Raw genomic sequence first — 19,135 nt, forward strand, 5'->3', positions numbered from 1 at the left:
AGAATACACTTTACATTTCCCATTGCTTTACCTTAATTTTACATCATATCAAGCTCCAGCACTTTGCACTGAATCTCTTTAATATGCAAGAGAACTCCTCCACCGCACCCCTGCTTTAAGTCTCCTATCCGGCAACCAGCTTCACTTCTGCCTGTTTCAAAGACAAGAGAATGAAATAGACCAGTGACTCTCTAAAGCAGTTACTGCTCCCATCAGCTTCTTACACACCATCTGAAAATACAGCTATCAACATTTGATCAAAATCTACAACTGTATTAGCATATTACCTCATGTTAAGTAAATATTGTATTATCCTGTCTCCATTCAGGTGGTGTGGATACTACAAACTGATTAATAGCAAGTTTTATTCCCATTGAGTGAAATTCAATAATATCACTTCTGACATCTGATGTACCTTTTAAAATGGCAGAAAGACTTATCTAAATTTGCATGGCAAGGAAAAATGTATACATGACCATTATTGCTAAAATATATAAATTTTTATTGGAGTAAGAAATGGAATAAGAATAAGCGAAAGAAGCCTGTCAAAGACTACTTCAGCTTCATCCACAACAACACAAGAGCACACAACAGATTCAAGCTTAATATTAACCGCTCTGTAAAACTGTAAAAAATATGACTTTAGTAATCGGGTTGTCGAAGCGTGGAACTCATTACCGGACTCTGTAGTATCATCCCCTAACCCCCAACATTTTACCCTTAGACTATCCACGGTTGACCTCTCCAGATTCCTAAGAGGTCAGTAAGGGGCGTGCATAAGCGCACTAGAGTGCCTTCCGTCCACTGTCCTATAGTCTCTCCTATATCTCGTATTTCTTCTCTACTATATCCTCTATAACCTTCATTGTGTATTACAGTGTTCCCTTGATTTTCGCAGGGGATGCATTCCAAGACCGCCCACGAAAGTCGAATTTCCGCGAAGTAGAGATGCGGAAGTAAATACACCATTTTTGGCTATGGACAATATCACAAGCCATCCCTTAACACTTTAAACCCCTAAATTGCCATTTCCCATTCCCTTAACAACCATTTACTCACCATTATTACTGGTACTCACCATTGAATAAGACACTTAGTGATCCTGATATTTATAAACATAATTATTTATTAACAATAATAAATTTTTTTGTTATTTATTTGCAAAAAATATTAGTTTGGTGATGACGTATGATGTCATCAGGCAGGAAAAACTGTGGTATAGAAAAAACCCGCAAAGTATTTTTTAATTAATATTTTTTGAAAAAACGTGGTACAGGCTATTAGTGCAGTTCGAACCCGCGAAAATCGAGGGAACACTGTATTGTGTATTGGACCAAATAAAAAAATAAAAAAATAAGGCTAAAAACTTTGGGTATAATGTACATAGGGCACAATGGAAGAATATGGGGTGAATGGATTGAAATGGGGAATAATCCCAATAATCCTATCAGACCAATCCTGTCCAGGAGGAGGGCCTTCTCTGCTGTTGCTTCTACTCTCTGGAACATCTTGCCACTCCACCCTCCCCGAATGTGAGGTTGGCCCCAACCCTCCCATCCTCTCATAAGAGTCTAAAGATGTGGCTCTGAAAGTCAGCTTCGGGTCCCAGTGTGGGAAAAGCATGCCTCTGCCCACTCTGCCCCTGTCTTCCTTACAGGTCCTTAGATTTTAATGTTTGGTTTTAATTTATTTATGTTTTAATGTGTATATATAGATATATACTTTTATGAGTGTAAGCTTTCTCTTTCTTTCTGTCTCTCTCCCTCTCTTTCTTTCTTTCTTTTTATTCATTAATTCATTCATTTTGTCAAACCATGTACATGGTAGCAGGTATTGGTATAAACATAAGCATAAACAAAATAAACACAGATAAATGAGGATAGGAGGACAGGGACGGTAAGCACACTGGTGCACTTATGCACAATTTACAGACCTCTTAGGAATGGGGTGAGGTTGACTTTAGATATTGGTTTAGTATCTACATGTAAATAAGCTTTAATTGTTTCTATAAATAGATGACAAAGACAGAAGATATTCTGATTGCACTGAAGAGTAAAAACTGTTTACAGTATACTGTTTTCTACAAAAGTGTCTTCATTATTTCTTCGCACTGGTTCATAAATTGCCTCATTATAATTCTGGTATCTTGTCAAATTCTACTGCATGGCCCTGTATATCTAGACTCTATCTACAGTATCTATCTATCTATCTATCTATCTATCTATCTATCTATCTATCTATCTATCTATCTATCTATCTATCTATCCATCCATCCATCCATCCATCCACCCACCCACCCACCCACCCACCCACCCATCCATCCATCCATCCATCCATCCATCCATCTACCTATCTACCTACCTACCTACCTACCTACCTATCTACCTACCTACCTACCTATCTATCTATCTATCTATCTATCTATCTATCTATCTATCTATCTATCTATCTATCTATTCCTTTCCACTTATCAGCAAAAATATGTATGGTGAATATACACACACACACACATAAAATTTCCCCTCCTCACTCCTCCTCTTCCCCGCCTCTCTCTCTTTTCTCAGTCTAATTCTATCCAAACCTAACAAGATAGTTATGATCAGAGATAAATGTAAGGTCCTAGACTCTGCTGAGAAAAGAGGACTGGGGAAGTCTGGCATGACAGTAGAGCTGGTGAGAAGCATCTAGGAGTCCAAAGATAAAACTGGCTGGACCTGAGCAAAGATGCAGCATCCGGAAAAGCCGAGGATTGGGCTGCCTAAGAAAGCACCAATGTGCCCAACCCAGAGAAGGGAAATTGTCCCATTTATATCCTTCATTGAAGTTCCATGACAGATTCTGGTCATTGCTTTTGAAAAGGAGGAGGGAGAAGCAAGTCCAGAGAACTCCTAGGCTGGGGAGGGATCTGGAAATCATTTCCACGAGGAATGATTAAGGGAGCTAAGCTATAAATATCCCCAAGGCTCTCGCATACTCCGATTGAAGATCCTTTCCAGCTGACACACTGCACAGTACAGTACTATGACTCAGGATCCATTCAATCCATAACTGATCAGGAAGACTTTTTCTGAGAGTTCAGTATCTGCATCACTGACAGAGACCATTTCATCCACTTGGTCTCCGGCAACTAGAGAAGGTGGTTCATAAAGAATCAATGTAATTCTGCCTTTTGCCCCCTTCAGGTTTGCTCACCCAAAAGAAGCCTTCGTGGGACTTGCGGAGCCCCCTTGATCTGGCCAGCCATGCTGATCCTGAGCTGCTCTTCCAAGCTGCAGCTGCTGGAGAATGTGTTGCGAAAGGGCCTCCCGGAAACAGTGCTGGTAATCACCTATTTAATGCTACTTTTGGTGTAAATATAGGAGCTGATGTTTCCCATTTACTGAGAATTTGAAGAAAACTACACCTGTTAAATTTTTAAATACAGAATAATATCTGGTGGATGCCATGCAGTCATTTCACATTAAACTCTACTTTTCCTTTCATCACATCTGCAAAATGCAAAGCCAATGATGTCCAAAATATAGGTGTACCTGAATCTATCTTTGCCGATGTCTTCTGCTACAGAAAATCCAAAAATCACCTGGCCTTTCAGTGAGACAGTTAATTCCTGCAACTCACTCATCATAGCATTTGGCTCTCCACTGGCTGAATCATGAAATCAGAGATGGCTTGGACCCACAGAGAAAAATTCCTACATGATTGCACCCATTAGCCCTTGTTGTGGTTAGCTCTGGCCCAGCTCCTGCCCCAAGGCCTGTGGATGTGGGGGAGACATCCACATGCTGCAGGCCTGTTTTGCCCCCCCCCCCGGTGGAATCTGCTGATGAAGGTTCCTCTGACCAAGAATACATGAGTGACAGGGAGGAGGAGAGTGGCAGACAGCTCAGAAGGAGATCAATTATCTAGCTCCTCCTTGGATTCGGAACAAGAGTTAATGCATGTGGAGAGCGATGCATAGGCAACAACAGCTGAGAGATTATTATCAAAGAAAATGAGGCCACCTGTGGTTGGGTGGGGCTGTGGTAATTAGTGGGGCTGCTATAAATAGCCTGTGGGTTTGGCCATTGTGGAGGATTATCTGATCGTTGTGTTTCGTGCCTGCTTTACTGACTTTGACCTTTTGTGTGCTGATTCCCCCCCCCCTGCTTTGAAACTAAACCAGAGCAAAGTGTATTTCACTTTGTGAAAGAAGAAGGACTGTGAATTGCCTCACAGCTACAAGCTAAGTATCACAGAACTGATAAGGGACTTGTACAAATTACCAGTTTGTTTGGAGACGAGTGCTCTTTGCTATACCAAAAGAGGGCTTACGGTAGTTTAAGTGAATTTTCATTACAAAGAACATTGTTTTGCATTTTCAAATGTGTATGTGTCTGAAATTTGTACCTGTGACTTTTTGAGAGGGGTCTACCAGAGAGCCCGACAGAACAGCCCTCAAAAGACATTGGGTGGGTCTGAATCAGCCAATCGAGATGGCTAACTTCTGCACCCAGATCCACCCCAGCCAACGTTTTGATTAATTAGGAGGAAAAGCAGATGGTTTTCCTCCACTAGGTCTTCTGACCTTCTTTTTAATTTAAGGTCTGTGGGGCAGTGATGCACATCAACCGTGGAAACCCAGCTCAGCATGAAGTTGTGGTGGACTCTTGGCCAGATTTTAAAGCTGTCCTTACACGACCACGGAAGGAGGTAGGGAATTACAGCAGAGTGGACTTTTCCCATAGCTCCCTAGAAACATAGCATCCAGGGCACAAAACATACATTACATACAAAGGTGCTGCAGCACTTGGTATTTTATATCCCTCTTCCAAATTAACCTGACCTTACCAAATGACAAACCCCTCCCCTACTGCTGCTCTGAATGTCTTTGTTCCACTTTCTGTAGGTGGTGAAGGACAACGGGGATTATTATGCCAACCTGCATGCTGCTTTCTATCGGGAGGAAGATGCCTGCAGAACCCTCCTGGAAAACAAAGATGCCGTAGACTGGGACACAGCCTTCCAGCTGCAAGGCAAGGCGATTTCTTTTCCACTCTTAGGAGATTTTGGAAAGTGCTAAAAACCTGCTTGTTCCCTCAAATAGCCAAAGAGGAGAAATCTATAAGCTCATGGCACCCTCTGTTCTGCCCCAGTTACGGACCACAAAACACGCAGCAAACATAAGGTTTAGTTCTGTTTCCCAACCTTGGCAATTTGGAGATATTTGGACTTCAACTCCCAGAATCCCCCAGCCAGCAAATGCTGGCTGGGGGATTCTGGGAGTTGAAGTCCAAATATCTCCAAGTTGCCAAGGTTGGGAAACACTGCCTTAGTTTACTAATTAAGGACTGCTAATGAGCTTTTTTAGTAGTCATCAAATGCAAATACTGTTTAAATCAGTCTTTTCTGAACACCGGCTGTTGATTCACCACATCAGCCTCTTTGTTGTTGGAATCAGCTACCAGCTGCACCGACTGCTGGCGGGCCACAACACAATCCATTACAACCCAGTTGCAGGGAAATAGGACCAGAGAAAAGATAAGGTTTCACTCTGAACTTCAGGTTGGTTTCCGGTGATGTTTCCATTCTACGCAGGTCTCCAGGATGGGCTCTATCAGGCTGTGAAGGTCATGGCAGAGGTTAGACGGGTCCACATGGAGCCTCATTTCTACCAGGCAGTGCTGCACCCAGATGCAGCCACGTTATGTGAGAACCAGTGAGTGATCGTACTCTTTATCAGAGGGAACTGTTTTGGGGTTCAATTCCATGCAGTTATCTGGAATTCAGTAATGAAACTAAGGGCTTCTGAGAATTTTATACTTAACCATATCCTCTGTAGAAAAGTAGAAATATTTTTAATGTTATTTTATATCTATCCTAGTCTCCCTTAATTTTCAAATTCAGCAAAAAAAAACATGTGACATACTGTGTATATATATATATATGTGTGTGTGTGTGTGTGTGTGTGTTAAATGTTTTTTGTGATCCGACATAAGAAAAACACACACACACACACACACACACACACATATATATATATATATATATATGTGTGTGTGTGTGTGTGTCACATGTTTTTTTTGCTGAATTTGAAAATTAAGGGAGACTAGGATAGATCTAGTTCGGCCTTATTTTGGCCTCATCAGCTAGCCATACCCACTGGGACTTGAACCTGCAACTTTTGCCTTGTAAGGCAGAGAATTATCCTCTAGGCTACAGTATCCAATCCCCATCAGCTCTGCACCAGGGAAGGGTTACATATTTTTGTGTCGAATCACCCTGGTGTATTGAAGGAACATCACAGCTCCTTATTTGCCTCTCGGCCCAACCCAGGGCCATTTCCAAGGCAGTTAATTTTATTGATAGCCGACAATTCTATCTGTATGTGTCACATGTTTTTTTTTTTGCTGAATTTGAAAATTAAGGGAGACTAGGATAGATCTATTTCGGTCTTATTTTGGCCTCATCAGCTAGCCATACCCAATTTATTTATTTATTTATTTATTTATTTATTTATTTATTCATTCATTCATTCATTCATTCATTCATTTATTTATTTATTTATACGTCATCCCACCTCAGTCATTGATTCCGGGTGGCTTACAGTTTATAAAATATAATACAATACAAGTGTAAAAGAACATTTTAAAACAATAAAAAGAATAAAACCAGTTAAAAATGTTAAAAACATCTAAGTTAAGATACACAAGAGCAAGTTTTGTAAAGAGAGAGAGAGCCACAGAGAGAGAGAGAGAGGGTGGCTGAGAGAGGTTTATATATACAGCCGCAGTGGTCATAGTGGAGAATTTCTCATTCTCTGTCAATTTGGAAGATGTGGAATGGACCATATTTAATTGTCAGGATTAGACTTGGAAGGATTCACTGAATTCAACAGCTCCATTGGTTTCTCCAAAAGTAAAAAATATGATGATTTAAACATCCAAAAAAAGGATCCCAAATAAATTGCTGCACTTTCAAGAGACTTTTAGGGGGATATTTCAGAATAACTGAAATGTGTGTGATTTCAACTACAGTAGTACCTCTAGAAACGAGTTTAATTCGTTCCAGAAGGGAGCTTGTATGTCGAGCAACTCGTATCTGGAACAAATGGCTTTAGACTTTGTTTTTCCCCTCCGAGATAACCAGAAGCAAGGATTCTTGCGCCACCTAGTGGACGCTCGGCTCGTATGCCGAATTTGAGCTCGGGTCTGGAACAGAAATTTCTCTCCCCTCGTGGCTCGTAACTTGGAATACTCGCATGTGGAGCAGCTCCTATCTAGAGGTACTACTGTACTGGGTAACTCTGAGACTATGATTTCTCTTGAAATATCTAATTAGACTTTTTTGTTTTGTTGGGTGTAAGCAAATATTATTTTTTCCAGGATGGTGAGATGTTCTCCTTTTGTTCCACTTTCAGGCTCATAAGTGAGTCCCTCCACCTGGGGACACTCCATCCATCGGATGCATCTCTGGTCAATGACACCTGGGCTTTTGCAAGCAATGATCGGAGCCTGCGCTATCTCAGGAGTCTGATTGAGGACTTCCCAAATGTTTGTATCTTAGATGAGAAAAGCCAGCCAGTTGCCTGGTGCCTAAGTGATGCCATTGGCTGTATGACACATGCCTATGTCCTTCCTGAGTACCGGGGAAAAGGTCATATGAAAACAGTATGTCAGGCACTAGCCAGGAAGTTGCACACTAAAGGTTTTGTCTCATATGGGGGAGTTCTGCCAGAGAACCAGAACTCCAAGAAATTTTTAATTAGTCAGGGCTTTCGTCTCTTGCCTTTAATAAAATATGTTCTTTTGTTCACTCCAAATCACCTGAAATAGCCTACTGGGTTTTCCCACCTAGAATCAGTGGTACCACTACTGGTTTCATTAGACTGAGAAGATGGGAATAAATTTGAACCTTAGATTTAAGGGACTGCCTGTTTGGATATACAGTGGTACCTCTACTTAAGAACTTTTGTAGATAAGAACCGGGTGTTCAAGATTTTTTTGCCTCTTCTTAAGAACCATTTTCTACTTAAGAACCCAAGCCAGGAATTATTTCCCAGGAAATTTGAGAGCAGCACGAAGGCCCGGCCAGTTTCCTGGCATTCCCCCTTTAATCCTGGCCATCTCGGGCTGCCAGAGGAGCCTTTCGGTGGCACTTAATGAGACTTTGGCAGTCCAGCGCGAACAAAACATTTTCCTTTCTCTGGGCGCTTGGACAGGGAATAAACCTCTGCCAGCGCCCAGAGAAAAGAAACGCTCCCTTCGCTCTGGGCAGCCGAGGAGTCACCACAGCGAAGGAAAGGTGCTGGCTACAAAGCGAGTGAGCGAGAAGAAAGGGGAGCCCTTCAGCATGGGAAGGAAGAGGCAGCAGGTAGCAGCAGCAGCAGCCAGTGTATGGGAGGCAGCCTCGCGCCAGGTGTAGGGGAGGCGTGTGCTCCTCCTCGCTGTCTCAGAGTTCCTCTTTTTTTTTAAGCCTTAAAGGTTTAGATCTTTTTGATTCCCCTCACCTCACCTTCCTTTGGCAGCAACTCTCCTCCTCCTCTTCTTCATCCCCCTCCTCCCACCCAAATTTGGAGCTTTTATTTTTTTCCTAATGGGTTTGCACACATTATTTGCTTTTACATTGATTCCTATGGGAAAATTGCTTCTACTTAAGAACATTTTTACTTAAAAACCTGGTCATGGAACGAATTAAGTTCTTAAGTAGAGGAACCACCGTATTCAAGATTAAGTCTGAAAAGAATCATAAGGACCAAGAATAGTTCTCAATAAATGAGCATTCTTAAATAGAACACTTGGAAATAGTGATGGTGAACTTTTTGAGCTGAGTACGTCAAACATTTAGAACGTGCCTAACTTAAATAAGAACATAAGAAGAGCCATGCTGAATCAGGCCAGAGCCCATCGAGTCCAGCATTCTGTGTCACACAGTGGCCCACCAATTGTACATGGGCAAAAAGAGAAGGCAAAACCCTCCCTTTCTCTTGACCCCCAACAAATGGTACCCAAGGGAATCCTGCCTGCCTCAATCAACATAGAGAGGGCACTTAGACATAAATCTACTGGTGCATCACCACCCCCACAAACGAAAGAGGAATAATTCCCCATTCTCTCCTTCATCCAGGTGACCCTGAACAGCAATGCTCAGTGGTGGTGGTGGTGCTGGCAATAAGTGAGGTCTGAGCCTGAACCTCAACTCTAGCATCACTATTGCCAGTGAAAATGGTCATCCCGCATCATTCCCCAAAGTTCACAAGCCCCTAGGGAATGGTGCAATGGCCCTAGTGGCCCAGGGCTTTCCTGGATCTGCCACATGTCTTTAGCAATAGCAATAGCATTTAGACTTATATACCACTTCAGAGTGCTTTTTACTGCCCTCTCTAGGCGCTTTACAGAGTCAGCATACAGTCAACAATCTGGGTCCTCATTCTACCCACCTCAGAAGGATTAAAGGCTGAGTCAACCTTGAGCTGGGGAAATTCGATCTGTCAAATTGCAGGCAGCTGGCAGTCAGCAGAAGTAGCCTGCAGTACTGCATTCTAACCACTATGCCACTGTAGCTCTTTACCTTTGGCTTTGGGTAATGCACTCTTTCTGTGGTCAGGCCCTTGCATCTGATCTGAGGCTGCTGTAGATCATAAAAGGCGTTTGTTCTTGACGAAGCTTAAGAGAATACACTTCCATGGCTTCTGCAGCATCTGAAAACCATGTAAAAGTATATACCCCATTCTTACTCAATTTTTGGTGGCCTCGTAAGAGCATGACCCCTTCTCATGCGGTGTCTGCAGTTTCCAAAAATTGAACAAGAATGGGACTGTGATTTCAAGAATGGTTGTCAAGTGTTGGTGAATGCATGCCACCTAAAACAGGGTGTCATAGATTTGCCATCACTTCTTTAACATTTTACGTTTCCCATTACTTTACCTTAATCTTACATCATATCTGGCTCCAGCACTTTGCACTGAATCTCTTTTATATGTGCAAGAACTCCCCCACCGCACCCCTGCTTTAAGTCTCTTCTCTTGCAACCATCTTCCCTTCTGCCTGCTTCAAAGACAAGAGAATAAAATAAACCAGTGACTCTCTAAAACAGGGGTGGGCAATTAATTTTGCCATGGGACCGCATGAGAAATTGGGATGGTTTTAGAGGGCCAGATTAATATAATTAACTCAGTTCTACCCAATACTGTATATTATTGGGTAGAACTGAGTTAATTGTATTATAATTATATATTATAATATATAAATATATTATATAATATATAATTATAATTATATTATAATAATATATATTATATTATTATATATTATAGGTGACATGGAGCTGGGTCCAGGAGATTGTCAATGCCTCCTTGGGGAGGGGGTCCTTTCCGGTTCCTTATAAGGAGGCACTTGTGCGCCCCCTCCTCAAGAAGCCTTCCCTGGACCCAGCCGTGCTCAATAACTACCGTCCAGTCTCCAACCTTCCCTTTATGGAGAAGGTTGTTGAGAAGGTGGTGGCGCTCCAGCTCCAGCGGTCCTTGGAAGAAGCCGATTATCTAGGCCCTCAGCAGTCAGGATTCAGGCCCGGCTACAGCACGGAAACTGCTTTGGTCGCGCTGATGGATGATCTCTGCCGGACCCGGGACAAGGGCTTGTCCTCTGTCCTGGTGCTTCTTGACTTCTCAGCAGCTTTCGATACCATCGACCATGGTATCCTTCTGCACTGGCTGGAGGGGTTGGGAGTGGGAGGCACTGTTCTTCAGTGGTTCTTCTCCTCCTACCTCTCTGGTCGGTTGCAGTCGGTGTTAGTCAGGGGTCAGAGGTTGATCTCTAGGTCTCTCCTTTGTGGGGTACCTCAGGGGTCGGTCCTCTCCCCCCTGCTATTTAATATCTACATGAAACCGCTGGGTGAGATCATCCATGGGCATGGGGTGAGGTATCATCAATATGCCTATGATACCCAGTTATACATCTCCACCCCATGTCCAGTCAACGAAGCAGTGGAAATGATGTGCCGGTGCCTGGAGGCTGTTGGGGCCTGGATGGGTGTCAACAAACTCAAACTCAACCCAGACAAGATGGAGTGGCTGTGGGTCTTGCCTCCCAAGGACAATTCCATCTGTTCGTCCATTACCCTGGGGGGAGAATCATTGACCCTCTCAGAGAGGGTCTGCAACTTGGGCATCCTCCTCGATCCACAGGTCACATTAGAGAAACACCTTTCAGCTGTGGCGAGGGGGGCGTTCGCCCAGGTTCGCCTGGTGCACCAGTTGCGACCCTATTTGGACCGGGAGTCACTGCTCACAGTCACTCATGCCCTCATCACCTCGAGGCTCGACTACTATAACCCTCTCTACATGGGGCTACCTTTGAAAAGTGTTCGGAAACTTCAGATCGTGCAGAATGCAGCTGCGAGAGCAATCATGGGCTTTCCCAAATATGCCCATGTTACACCAACACTCCGCAGTCTGCATTGGTTGCCGATCAGTTTCCGGTCACAATTCAAAGTGTTGGTTATGACCTATAAAGCCCTTCATGGCACCGGACCAGATTACCTCAGGGACCGCCTTCTGCTGCACGAATCCCAGCAACCAGTTAGGTCCCACAGAGTGGGTCTTCTCTGGGTCCCGTCAATGAAACAATGTCGCTTGGCGGGACCCAGAGGAAGAGCCTTCTCTGTGGCGGCCCCAGCCCTCTGGAACCAACTCCCCCCAGAGATTAGAATTGCCCCCACCCTCCTTGCCTTTCGAAAGCTGCTTAAAACCCACCTCTGCTGCCAGGCATGGGGGAATTGAGACCCTCTTCCCCCTAGGCCTTTACAAATTTATGCATGGTATGTCTGTATGTATGATTGGTTTTTATATAATGGGTTTTTAACTGTTTTTAGTATTGTTTTGTTATATACTGTTTTATTGCTGTTGTTAGCCGCCCCGAGTCTGCGGAGAGGGGCGGCATACAAATCCAATAAATGAAAAAAAAATTACCTCATGTTAAGTAAATATTTGATTATCCTGTCTCAACTCAGGTGGTGCGGATACTACAAACTGATTAATAGCAAGTTTTATTCCTATTGAGTGATATTTAACTCATTGTCTGGAACTTTGGATAAATTTTCCCATCACTTTAAATGTTATTCGGATTGAATGAGCATGCAAGAATTCTTGAATTCTGGGAGATGAGATACAAAACATTGGGTGGGTGGGAGGGGAGAACGAAACAGTGTTAACTATGTTACTATATTGAAAAATTATCAATAAAATATTTTTAAAAATCGTGCTGCTCTTAGAATCATGATAGTATCATTTGGTGAAACTCCTTCTGGAAAAAAAATGGAAAAGATCCTCGGCCTTAAAGACACTGAAATTGAAATATTTCATCTTTTTGAGTGCTTAAAAGAGGGGGGTGGGGTGAGTTAGCCGAGAGTAAACACTGCTGATTTTATTGCAGGGAATCAACATTACATTTTAATTTAAGTATTTATTTCACTTGCACAGAATTCTAATATCTGTTCATTCCCCAATGGGCTAGCTTCAAAAAAATGTCTGCTAGGAAAAAAATTGTTTTATCATAATTTATAATTTGTCTCTTAGATGAAGCTAGCCCATCATGGCACCGGCCCAGATTACCTCAGGGATCGCCTTCTGCTGCACGAATCCCAGCGACCAGCTAGGTCCCACAGAGTGGGCCTTCTCCAGGTCCCGTCAACTAAACAATGTCGTTTCGTGGGACCCAGAGGAAGAGCCTTCTCTGTGGCAGCCCCAGCCCTCTGGAACCAACTCCCCCCAGAGATTAGAATTGCCCCCACCCTCCTCGCCTTTCGTAAACTTCTTAAAACCCACTTCTGCCGTCAGGCATGGGGGAACTGAGATATTCTTTCCCCCAAGGCCTTTACAATTTACGCCTGGTATGTCTGTATGTATGTTTGGTTTTTATAATAAGTTTTTTTTTAGTTATTTTAGTATTGGATTGGATTGTCACATGCTGTTTTTATCATTGTTGTTAGCCGCCCCGAGTCTACGGAGAGGGGTGGCATACAAATCCAATAAATAGATAGATAGATAGATAGATAGATAGATAGATAGATAGATAGATAGATAGATAAATAAATTTCTGCAGATACCTAGATCAGTCCTTAGATGCAGCCAATAGTCCAACAGAGCTCTTAGATTTTATCCCTGACTAATTTGAATGGGAAAAGGGGGAAATATAACACATACAGCATGACAAAATACTGTCGGAAAAACACAGTTTGTGCATAGAAATTCCAATCTACTGAACATCCAATCTCCAATGGCTACACCTGGCCAAGATGCAGATCAATGAAAAACAAGCATAAGTCTATTCAGAAGCTCTGGTTCCAACTTCTTCCTCCCCATCGTTTGTTCACTAAAAGGGATTTTATCCCCCCCCCCCACCTAAACATACCCAGAGCTGATGTGGCCTTTCTTGCAATTTTTGCAATAGGTGTACAAACCCCTAATGAAGAGATTGCTGGTTCAGATTTCAACACATCTGGCTTGGAATGTTATTTTTTTATTTCGGATAATGTCACTTCTAACATCTGATTGTACCATTTAAAATGGCAGAAAGACTTATCTAAATTTGCCTAGCAAGGAAAAAAAATGTACAAATGACCATGGGGTTATTGCTAAAATATATAATTTTGTATTCGAGTATGAAATAGAAGAAGAATAAGTGAAAGAAGACTAAAAACATTGGTTATAATATACACAGGGATTCCCATTTTGGTTATGGATAACCATTTGTCTGAAGTAATGTAAGGTTTCCCGCCTAAGCAGGGGATTGGACTAGAAGACCTCCAAGGTCCCTTACAACTCTGTTGTTGTTGCTGTTGTTGTTATTTATTTATTTATTTATTTATTTATTTATTTACTTATTTATTTATTTAGCATGGCTCAGTGGGGGATTATGGGGTTGAAAGGATTGAAATTGGGGATAATCCTAATAATCCTGTCAAACCATTATTCCAGATGGTGGGATTTATTCTGCTGTTGTTTCTTCTCTCCGAAACATCTTGCCACCCCCACCCCCCGAATGTGAGGTTACCGCCAACCATCCTATCCTTTCATAAGAGTCTAAATTCAGCTTCAGTTCCCAGTGGGGATACCAGTGGGGAATTTTGGGGATGAACCATTGCTGTTTACAAAGACTGAGTCAAAGAATGTTTTGAAGAGGTTAGCTTTGGTTGATTCATCATAGCATTTTTTGTTGTTAGGTCCTTTTAGTGGTGGGCTGGGTCTTGAGTCCTTGAGTTTGTTATTTACAAAGTTATAGAAGGCGCGCAGGAGGTTTTCCTCTTGTTTGCTGTGGTAGTTGAAGCACTCTGTCTTTATTTGGTGGCATATATATTTTTAGTGGCTTTTGAAGTTGGCTACATGACCTTGTTTGTTTTTCCACCAGAGAGATTTTGGGGGGGGGGCTTGTAGTTTTCTTATTGAGATGGGTAGATTGTTTTCCTTGCTTATGGTAGTTATTAGTGGTACATGTAGTCTGATAATTCTTTTGACTTAAAGCAAGAATATGTTGTAGAAGTCATCAGCAGTGTTACAGCCAGAGAATAGAGTTTGCCAGTCAAGAGTTGAGAGATCAGCATCTATGAGTACATAGTTGCCTTTTTTAAAATTGTAGTTGGGTGTCACATTATTAGGGTGAATCTTGGAGCAGCATAGGTTGAGGCTGAAGTTAATCATGCTGTGGTCACTGTTGGAAAATGGTTCTTCTATTTGTAATCCATAAATTGCACTTTTGCTGTTGCAGAATATGAGGTCTAGGTAGCTGTTGAGTCTAGTATTGTTTGTTACTAGTTGATCGAGTCTCAGATTGGTAACAGCGTTGTATAGGGTAGTATGGATGGGTTCCGTAGTGCATTCATTTAGGGTCCAGTTAATGTGGGGTAGGTTGAGGTCACCAAGGAAGATAAGGGGGTATGGGCAGGAGGCTGCCCACATTAGTAGTGAGGTTAATTTGTTTGCATGGGCGATGTCATAGTCAGGGGCTCTGTAACAAAGTAGGAAGCAAAGTATGGCATTTAGGGATAGATTACAGACGATGGTTTCAGGGAGGGTAAGATCATGTGCAACTTGGATGTTTTTTAGGTTTAGTGACTTTTTGTAGAATATAGCTACTCTGCCTCCTCTGTAGGATTCACGGTCAGACTGGAAGACAAGATAGTTTCTTGATGTGATGATGGAGTCAGAGAAGGATGCATTTAGCCATGTTTTGCAGACAAAAATAATGTTGAAGGTGTCAGTGTCTAGTAGGAGGAAGGATTCAGACTTTGTTAATAATAATAATAATAATAATAATAATAATAATAATAATAATAAAATAATAAAAGAAGAAGAGAAGCATGCATTAGCTGACTACGTGAAGGGGAGCAAAGAGTCAGCATTGATGGAGGTCAACAATAGGAAGCTTCTCAAGATGAAGCAAACTAAGGACCAGTACAGAAAAAATATAACTCAATGTCGTATGGACAGTTGGCGGAACAAAGCATTGCATGGACAGTTCTTGGAGAAGATTGAAGGCAAAGTGGATAAAGAAAAGACCTGGTCATGGCTTAAAAGTGGAACACTAAAAAAGGAGACAGAAGGACTAATACTGGCGGCACAAGAACAGGCCATTAGAACAAATGCTGTCAAAGCCAGAATTGAAAAATCAACAGACAATCCAAAGTGCAGACTCTGTAAAGAAACAGATGAAACAATCGATCACATACTCAGCTGCTGCAAAAAGATCGCACAGACTGACTACAAGCATAGACATGATGCTGTGGCACAGATGATCCACTGGAACTTGTGCCGGAACTACCATTTACCAGTGGCAAAGAACTGGTGGGATCATAAGCCCGAAAAAGTGGTCGAAAATGAGCAAGCAAAACTACTGTGGGACTTCCGACTTCCGACTGACCGAATTCTGAAGCATAACACACCAGACATTGTGATCATGGAGAAAAAGAAAGTATGGATCATCGACATCGCAATCCCAGGAGACAGCAGAATTGAGGAGAAGCAGCTAGAGAAATTAGTGAAATACGAAGATCTAAAAATCGAGCTGCAACGACTCTGGCATAAGTCAGTGAAAGTGGTCCCAGTGGTACTTGACACGCTGGGCGCAGTGCCAAAGGATCTCAGATTTGTATGCTGCCCCTCTCCGAGGACTCAGAACAGCTTCTTGCATTGATTAGTTTGCATTTGAGATTGGTTTTGTATTTGAGATTGATTTTGATTGGATTGAGGAAGTAATGGGCGTGCTTTCCTATTCTTGGTTGGCGGTGCTTGGGATGTTGATTTGTTGTTGAGGGATGGTAGGTTAGAAGACGTAGGATGGATTGTGGGTCTTGAATTTGATGCATTCAGCATGGTAATCTATGTATAAGTTTGTTTCTCCAAGATCCAGTCGTCTCTTAAGTTCTGCATGGAGTTCATGGGAGCGGATACATTGTAGGAGAGATAGATCTGGTCTGGATCTAAGTTTGTTGTAATTGGTATTGTTTCTGGCAATTGAGTTTATAGTCTTGATGAATTGTTGTTTGGTGGGCTCCTTTTTGCATACCACCCTGCAAATCGGGGACCACCAAGCTATTCCTATACCTGTGCTCAGGGCCATCTCTCGAAACGTCTATGATGGGGCAATAGTTTGTGTATGATAGTTGCAGATGATGTTTCATACCTTTGCTGTGTCAGATTCATCGTTTTTTTTCTAGACCGAAAAGGATTACATTCTGATGTTTTTGTTCATGCTCCATGGCATCTTTGACCAAGGTAGGGATATCAGTAGTTTAGTTGGTAGATCTTTGTGATAGGGGTAGTGGTTGAGGTGTTTTTGGTGGAGTATAAACAAGTGGTGGTGGAGTGGTGTAGGCCATTTGGTTTGATGGGTTTGCATTTTTCAGTGCTTGAATCTTTTTCTCCGTGGATGCAAGACATGTTTCAAGGTTTTCAATATATACTTGTTTGGGCTTTGTGGTTGCTTCTAGGGTATGGATCTTGTCAGATATGGTAATCAGATTGTTCAGTTTTGGACATTGATGGTGGCATTGCATTTAAAATATATATTGGGGTCATTTGGGTTGCTGTTGTTTTCCAGATTTTTTGCTTTGGTGGCTTTTTGACTTTTTTGCCTGGCATGTTCAGGGATAGTTTGACTGTATGATGAAAAAGACTCACAACCAGATATTGATGATAGACTCACAACCAATTAGTCAATATTGCACAATCAAATTAATTAATTAATCTAGTATTATTTGATAGTAATTAATAGATTGCATTTATCACATTAATTAACTTATAAACACTATACATAATTAATATCTTAGAAATTTTCATTTATTTAATAAATGATAATCCAATAGTCTGTTAACAATAGATCAGAAAACAATGTAACTAATCAGTTAAAATAAATTAAAATCAATTAAAACTCTAATTAGTTATTAAAATTCTAACAAGTCTATTTAGACTATTATCTAACTATTAAATACTATTTAACTAAACAATAATTAATCAGATGGATTAAGCATTGCTATTCAAGTAATTAGCAATTGATTAAAATCATTAAAATTATCATTAATCAATGAGCAATGAAGTGAAGTAGTGTAGTAGGATGAAAGTTTTGAAGTACAGTGAACCCTCGAGTTTCGCGTCCTCAAGGATCGCGAAAGGGCTATTTCGCTAGTTTTCAACCCGGAAGTAAACTCCACCATCTGCGCATGCGTGCCCTTCCACGCATGCGTAGATGGTGGAGTTTCCCCGCCAGGCAGAGGCTTCCCTGGGTCTTCCCCCTCTTGCCCCGGTAAGACCCCAGCGGCGGTGGGCTGGAGCGCGAGCTTGGGGCAGCCTAGCTCCGCTTCCCAGCTGGGAAGCGGAGCCGGCAACAGCGTGGGCGGGCGGGCGGCGCGCGCGAGCTTGGGGCAGCCTAGCTTCGCTTCCCAGCTGGGAAGCGGAGCCGGCAACGCGCGCGCGCTTGGGGAAACCCCAGATCCGCTCCCCAGCTGGGGAGCAGCCCCAGCAACGCGCGCGCGCTTGGGGCAGCCTAGCTTCGCTTCCCAGCTGGGAAGCGGAGCCGGCAACGCGCGCGCGCTTGGGGAAACCCCAGATCCGCTCCCCAGCTGGGGAGCAGCCCCAGCAACGCGCGCGAGCTTGGGGCAGCCTAGCTTCGCTTCCCAGCTGGGGAGCGGCCCCAGCAACGCGCGCGCGCTCCCCAGCAACGCGCTGCGGCGGTGGAAGTAAAAACACCATCTGCACATGCGCAGATGGTGTTTTTACTTCCGCACCGCTACTTCGCGAAAAATCGATCATCGCTTGGGGTCCTGGAACGGAACCCTCGCGATGATCGAGGGTTCACTGTAATTGACTTTTACTTTGGAACAGGCTGAAATACATGTTGGTTCAGGAGGGCCATTAATTTTTAGTCATTAAGTAGCAGAGATGTGAAGTACAAACATTTGTTTTGGAACTGATTTTGAAATTTGATGCCCCACCTTTTCACCTCTTCCACCATCCCTCTTCAACAATCGGACCTCCCCAGCACCTCCAGCAATGAATAGGAAAACGCGCCCCTTACTACCTCGCCTCAATCTTACTTCAACTCAACCCAATCCAGTCCCCTTCCTGTACACAAATTCAATCTCAAATGTAAACTAATCAATGCAAGAAGTTTAATCAACAAGCTATCAGAATTCCTCCTTCTACTCGACACCAACTTATTTGACATAATCTTTGTTTGTGAAACATGGCTGAATTGTTCCTATCCTGACTCCATCATCACACAAAATAACTACTGGTTTTCCGGTCCGACCACGAATCCCGCAGAGGAGGTGGTGTAGCCATATTCTACAAAAGCTCACTCAATCTAAAAAACATTCAAGTTGCACATGATTTATTCCTTCCGGAAACCTTAATCTGCGATCTTTCCCTCAACACTACTCTCCGCTTTTTACTGTGCTACAGTGCTCTAAACTATGACACTACCCATGCATCAAAATTAATCTCCCTACTAACATGAGCATCCTCCTGCCCCCATCCCTTTATCTTCCTAGGTGACCTCAACCTACCACACATCAACTGGACACTAAATGAATGCTCCACCGAACCTATACATACCGCCATTTACAACACCATCACCAGCCTGGGACTGGAACAATTAGTCTCAAACTA

The 19,135-nt window shown here is 42.7% G+C and overlaps 1 protein-coding gene and 1 long non-coding RNA gene across 5 annotated transcripts in view; one reads left to right on the forward strand and one right to left on the reverse strand.

Moving 5' to 3' along the window:
- LOC139153843 (uncharacterized) overlaps positions 1–19,135 on the reverse strand; it is a 50,533-nt gene that overhangs the window by 18,414 nt on the left and 12,984 nt on the right. The window contains exons 2-3 of one of the 2 annotated variants that reach the window (XR_011556888.1): positions 9,547–9,676; positions 32–151 (exon numbers count right to left, since the gene is read on the reverse strand). This is a non-coding gene — a long non-coding RNA (uncharacterized lncRNA). The remainder of the gene's footprint in view (positions 1–31; positions 152–9,546; positions 9,677–19,135) is intronic. The other variant, XR_011556887.1, reaches the window with a different exon arrangement.
- On the forward strand, positions 2,881–10,153 carry LOC139153756 (glycine N-acyltransferase-like protein 3). 3 transcript variants are annotated; one of them, XM_070728119.1, is made up of 6 exons: positions 2,883–3,073; positions 3,183–3,320; positions 4,582–4,689; positions 4,886–5,012; positions 5,575–5,695; positions 7,397–10,153. In XM_070728119.1, the coding sequence occupies exons 2-6, from the start codon at positions 3,243–3,245 to the stop codon at positions 7,809–7,811; spliced, it is 849 nt and encodes a 282-aa protein (XP_070584220.1). In that variant the 5' UTR covers positions 2,883–3,073; positions 3,183–3,242; the 3' UTR covers positions 7,812–10,153. The 3 variants fall into 3 exon arrangements, with proteins under 3 accessions (XP_070584230.1, XP_070584220.1, XP_070584210.1); XM_070728109.1 differs by having other exon boundaries at positions 2,883–3,320; XM_070728129.1 differs by lacking the exon at positions 4,582–4,689 and having other exon boundaries at positions 2,881–3,320.

The sequence above is a fragment of the Erythrolamprus reginae genome, chromosome 1, assembly GCF_031021105.1.
Source record: "Erythrolamprus reginae isolate rEryReg1 chromosome 1, rEryReg1.hap1, whole genome shotgun sequence".
Taxonomy (NCBI): Eukaryota; Metazoa; Chordata; class Lepidosauria; order Squamata; family Dipsadidae; genus Erythrolamprus; species Erythrolamprus reginae.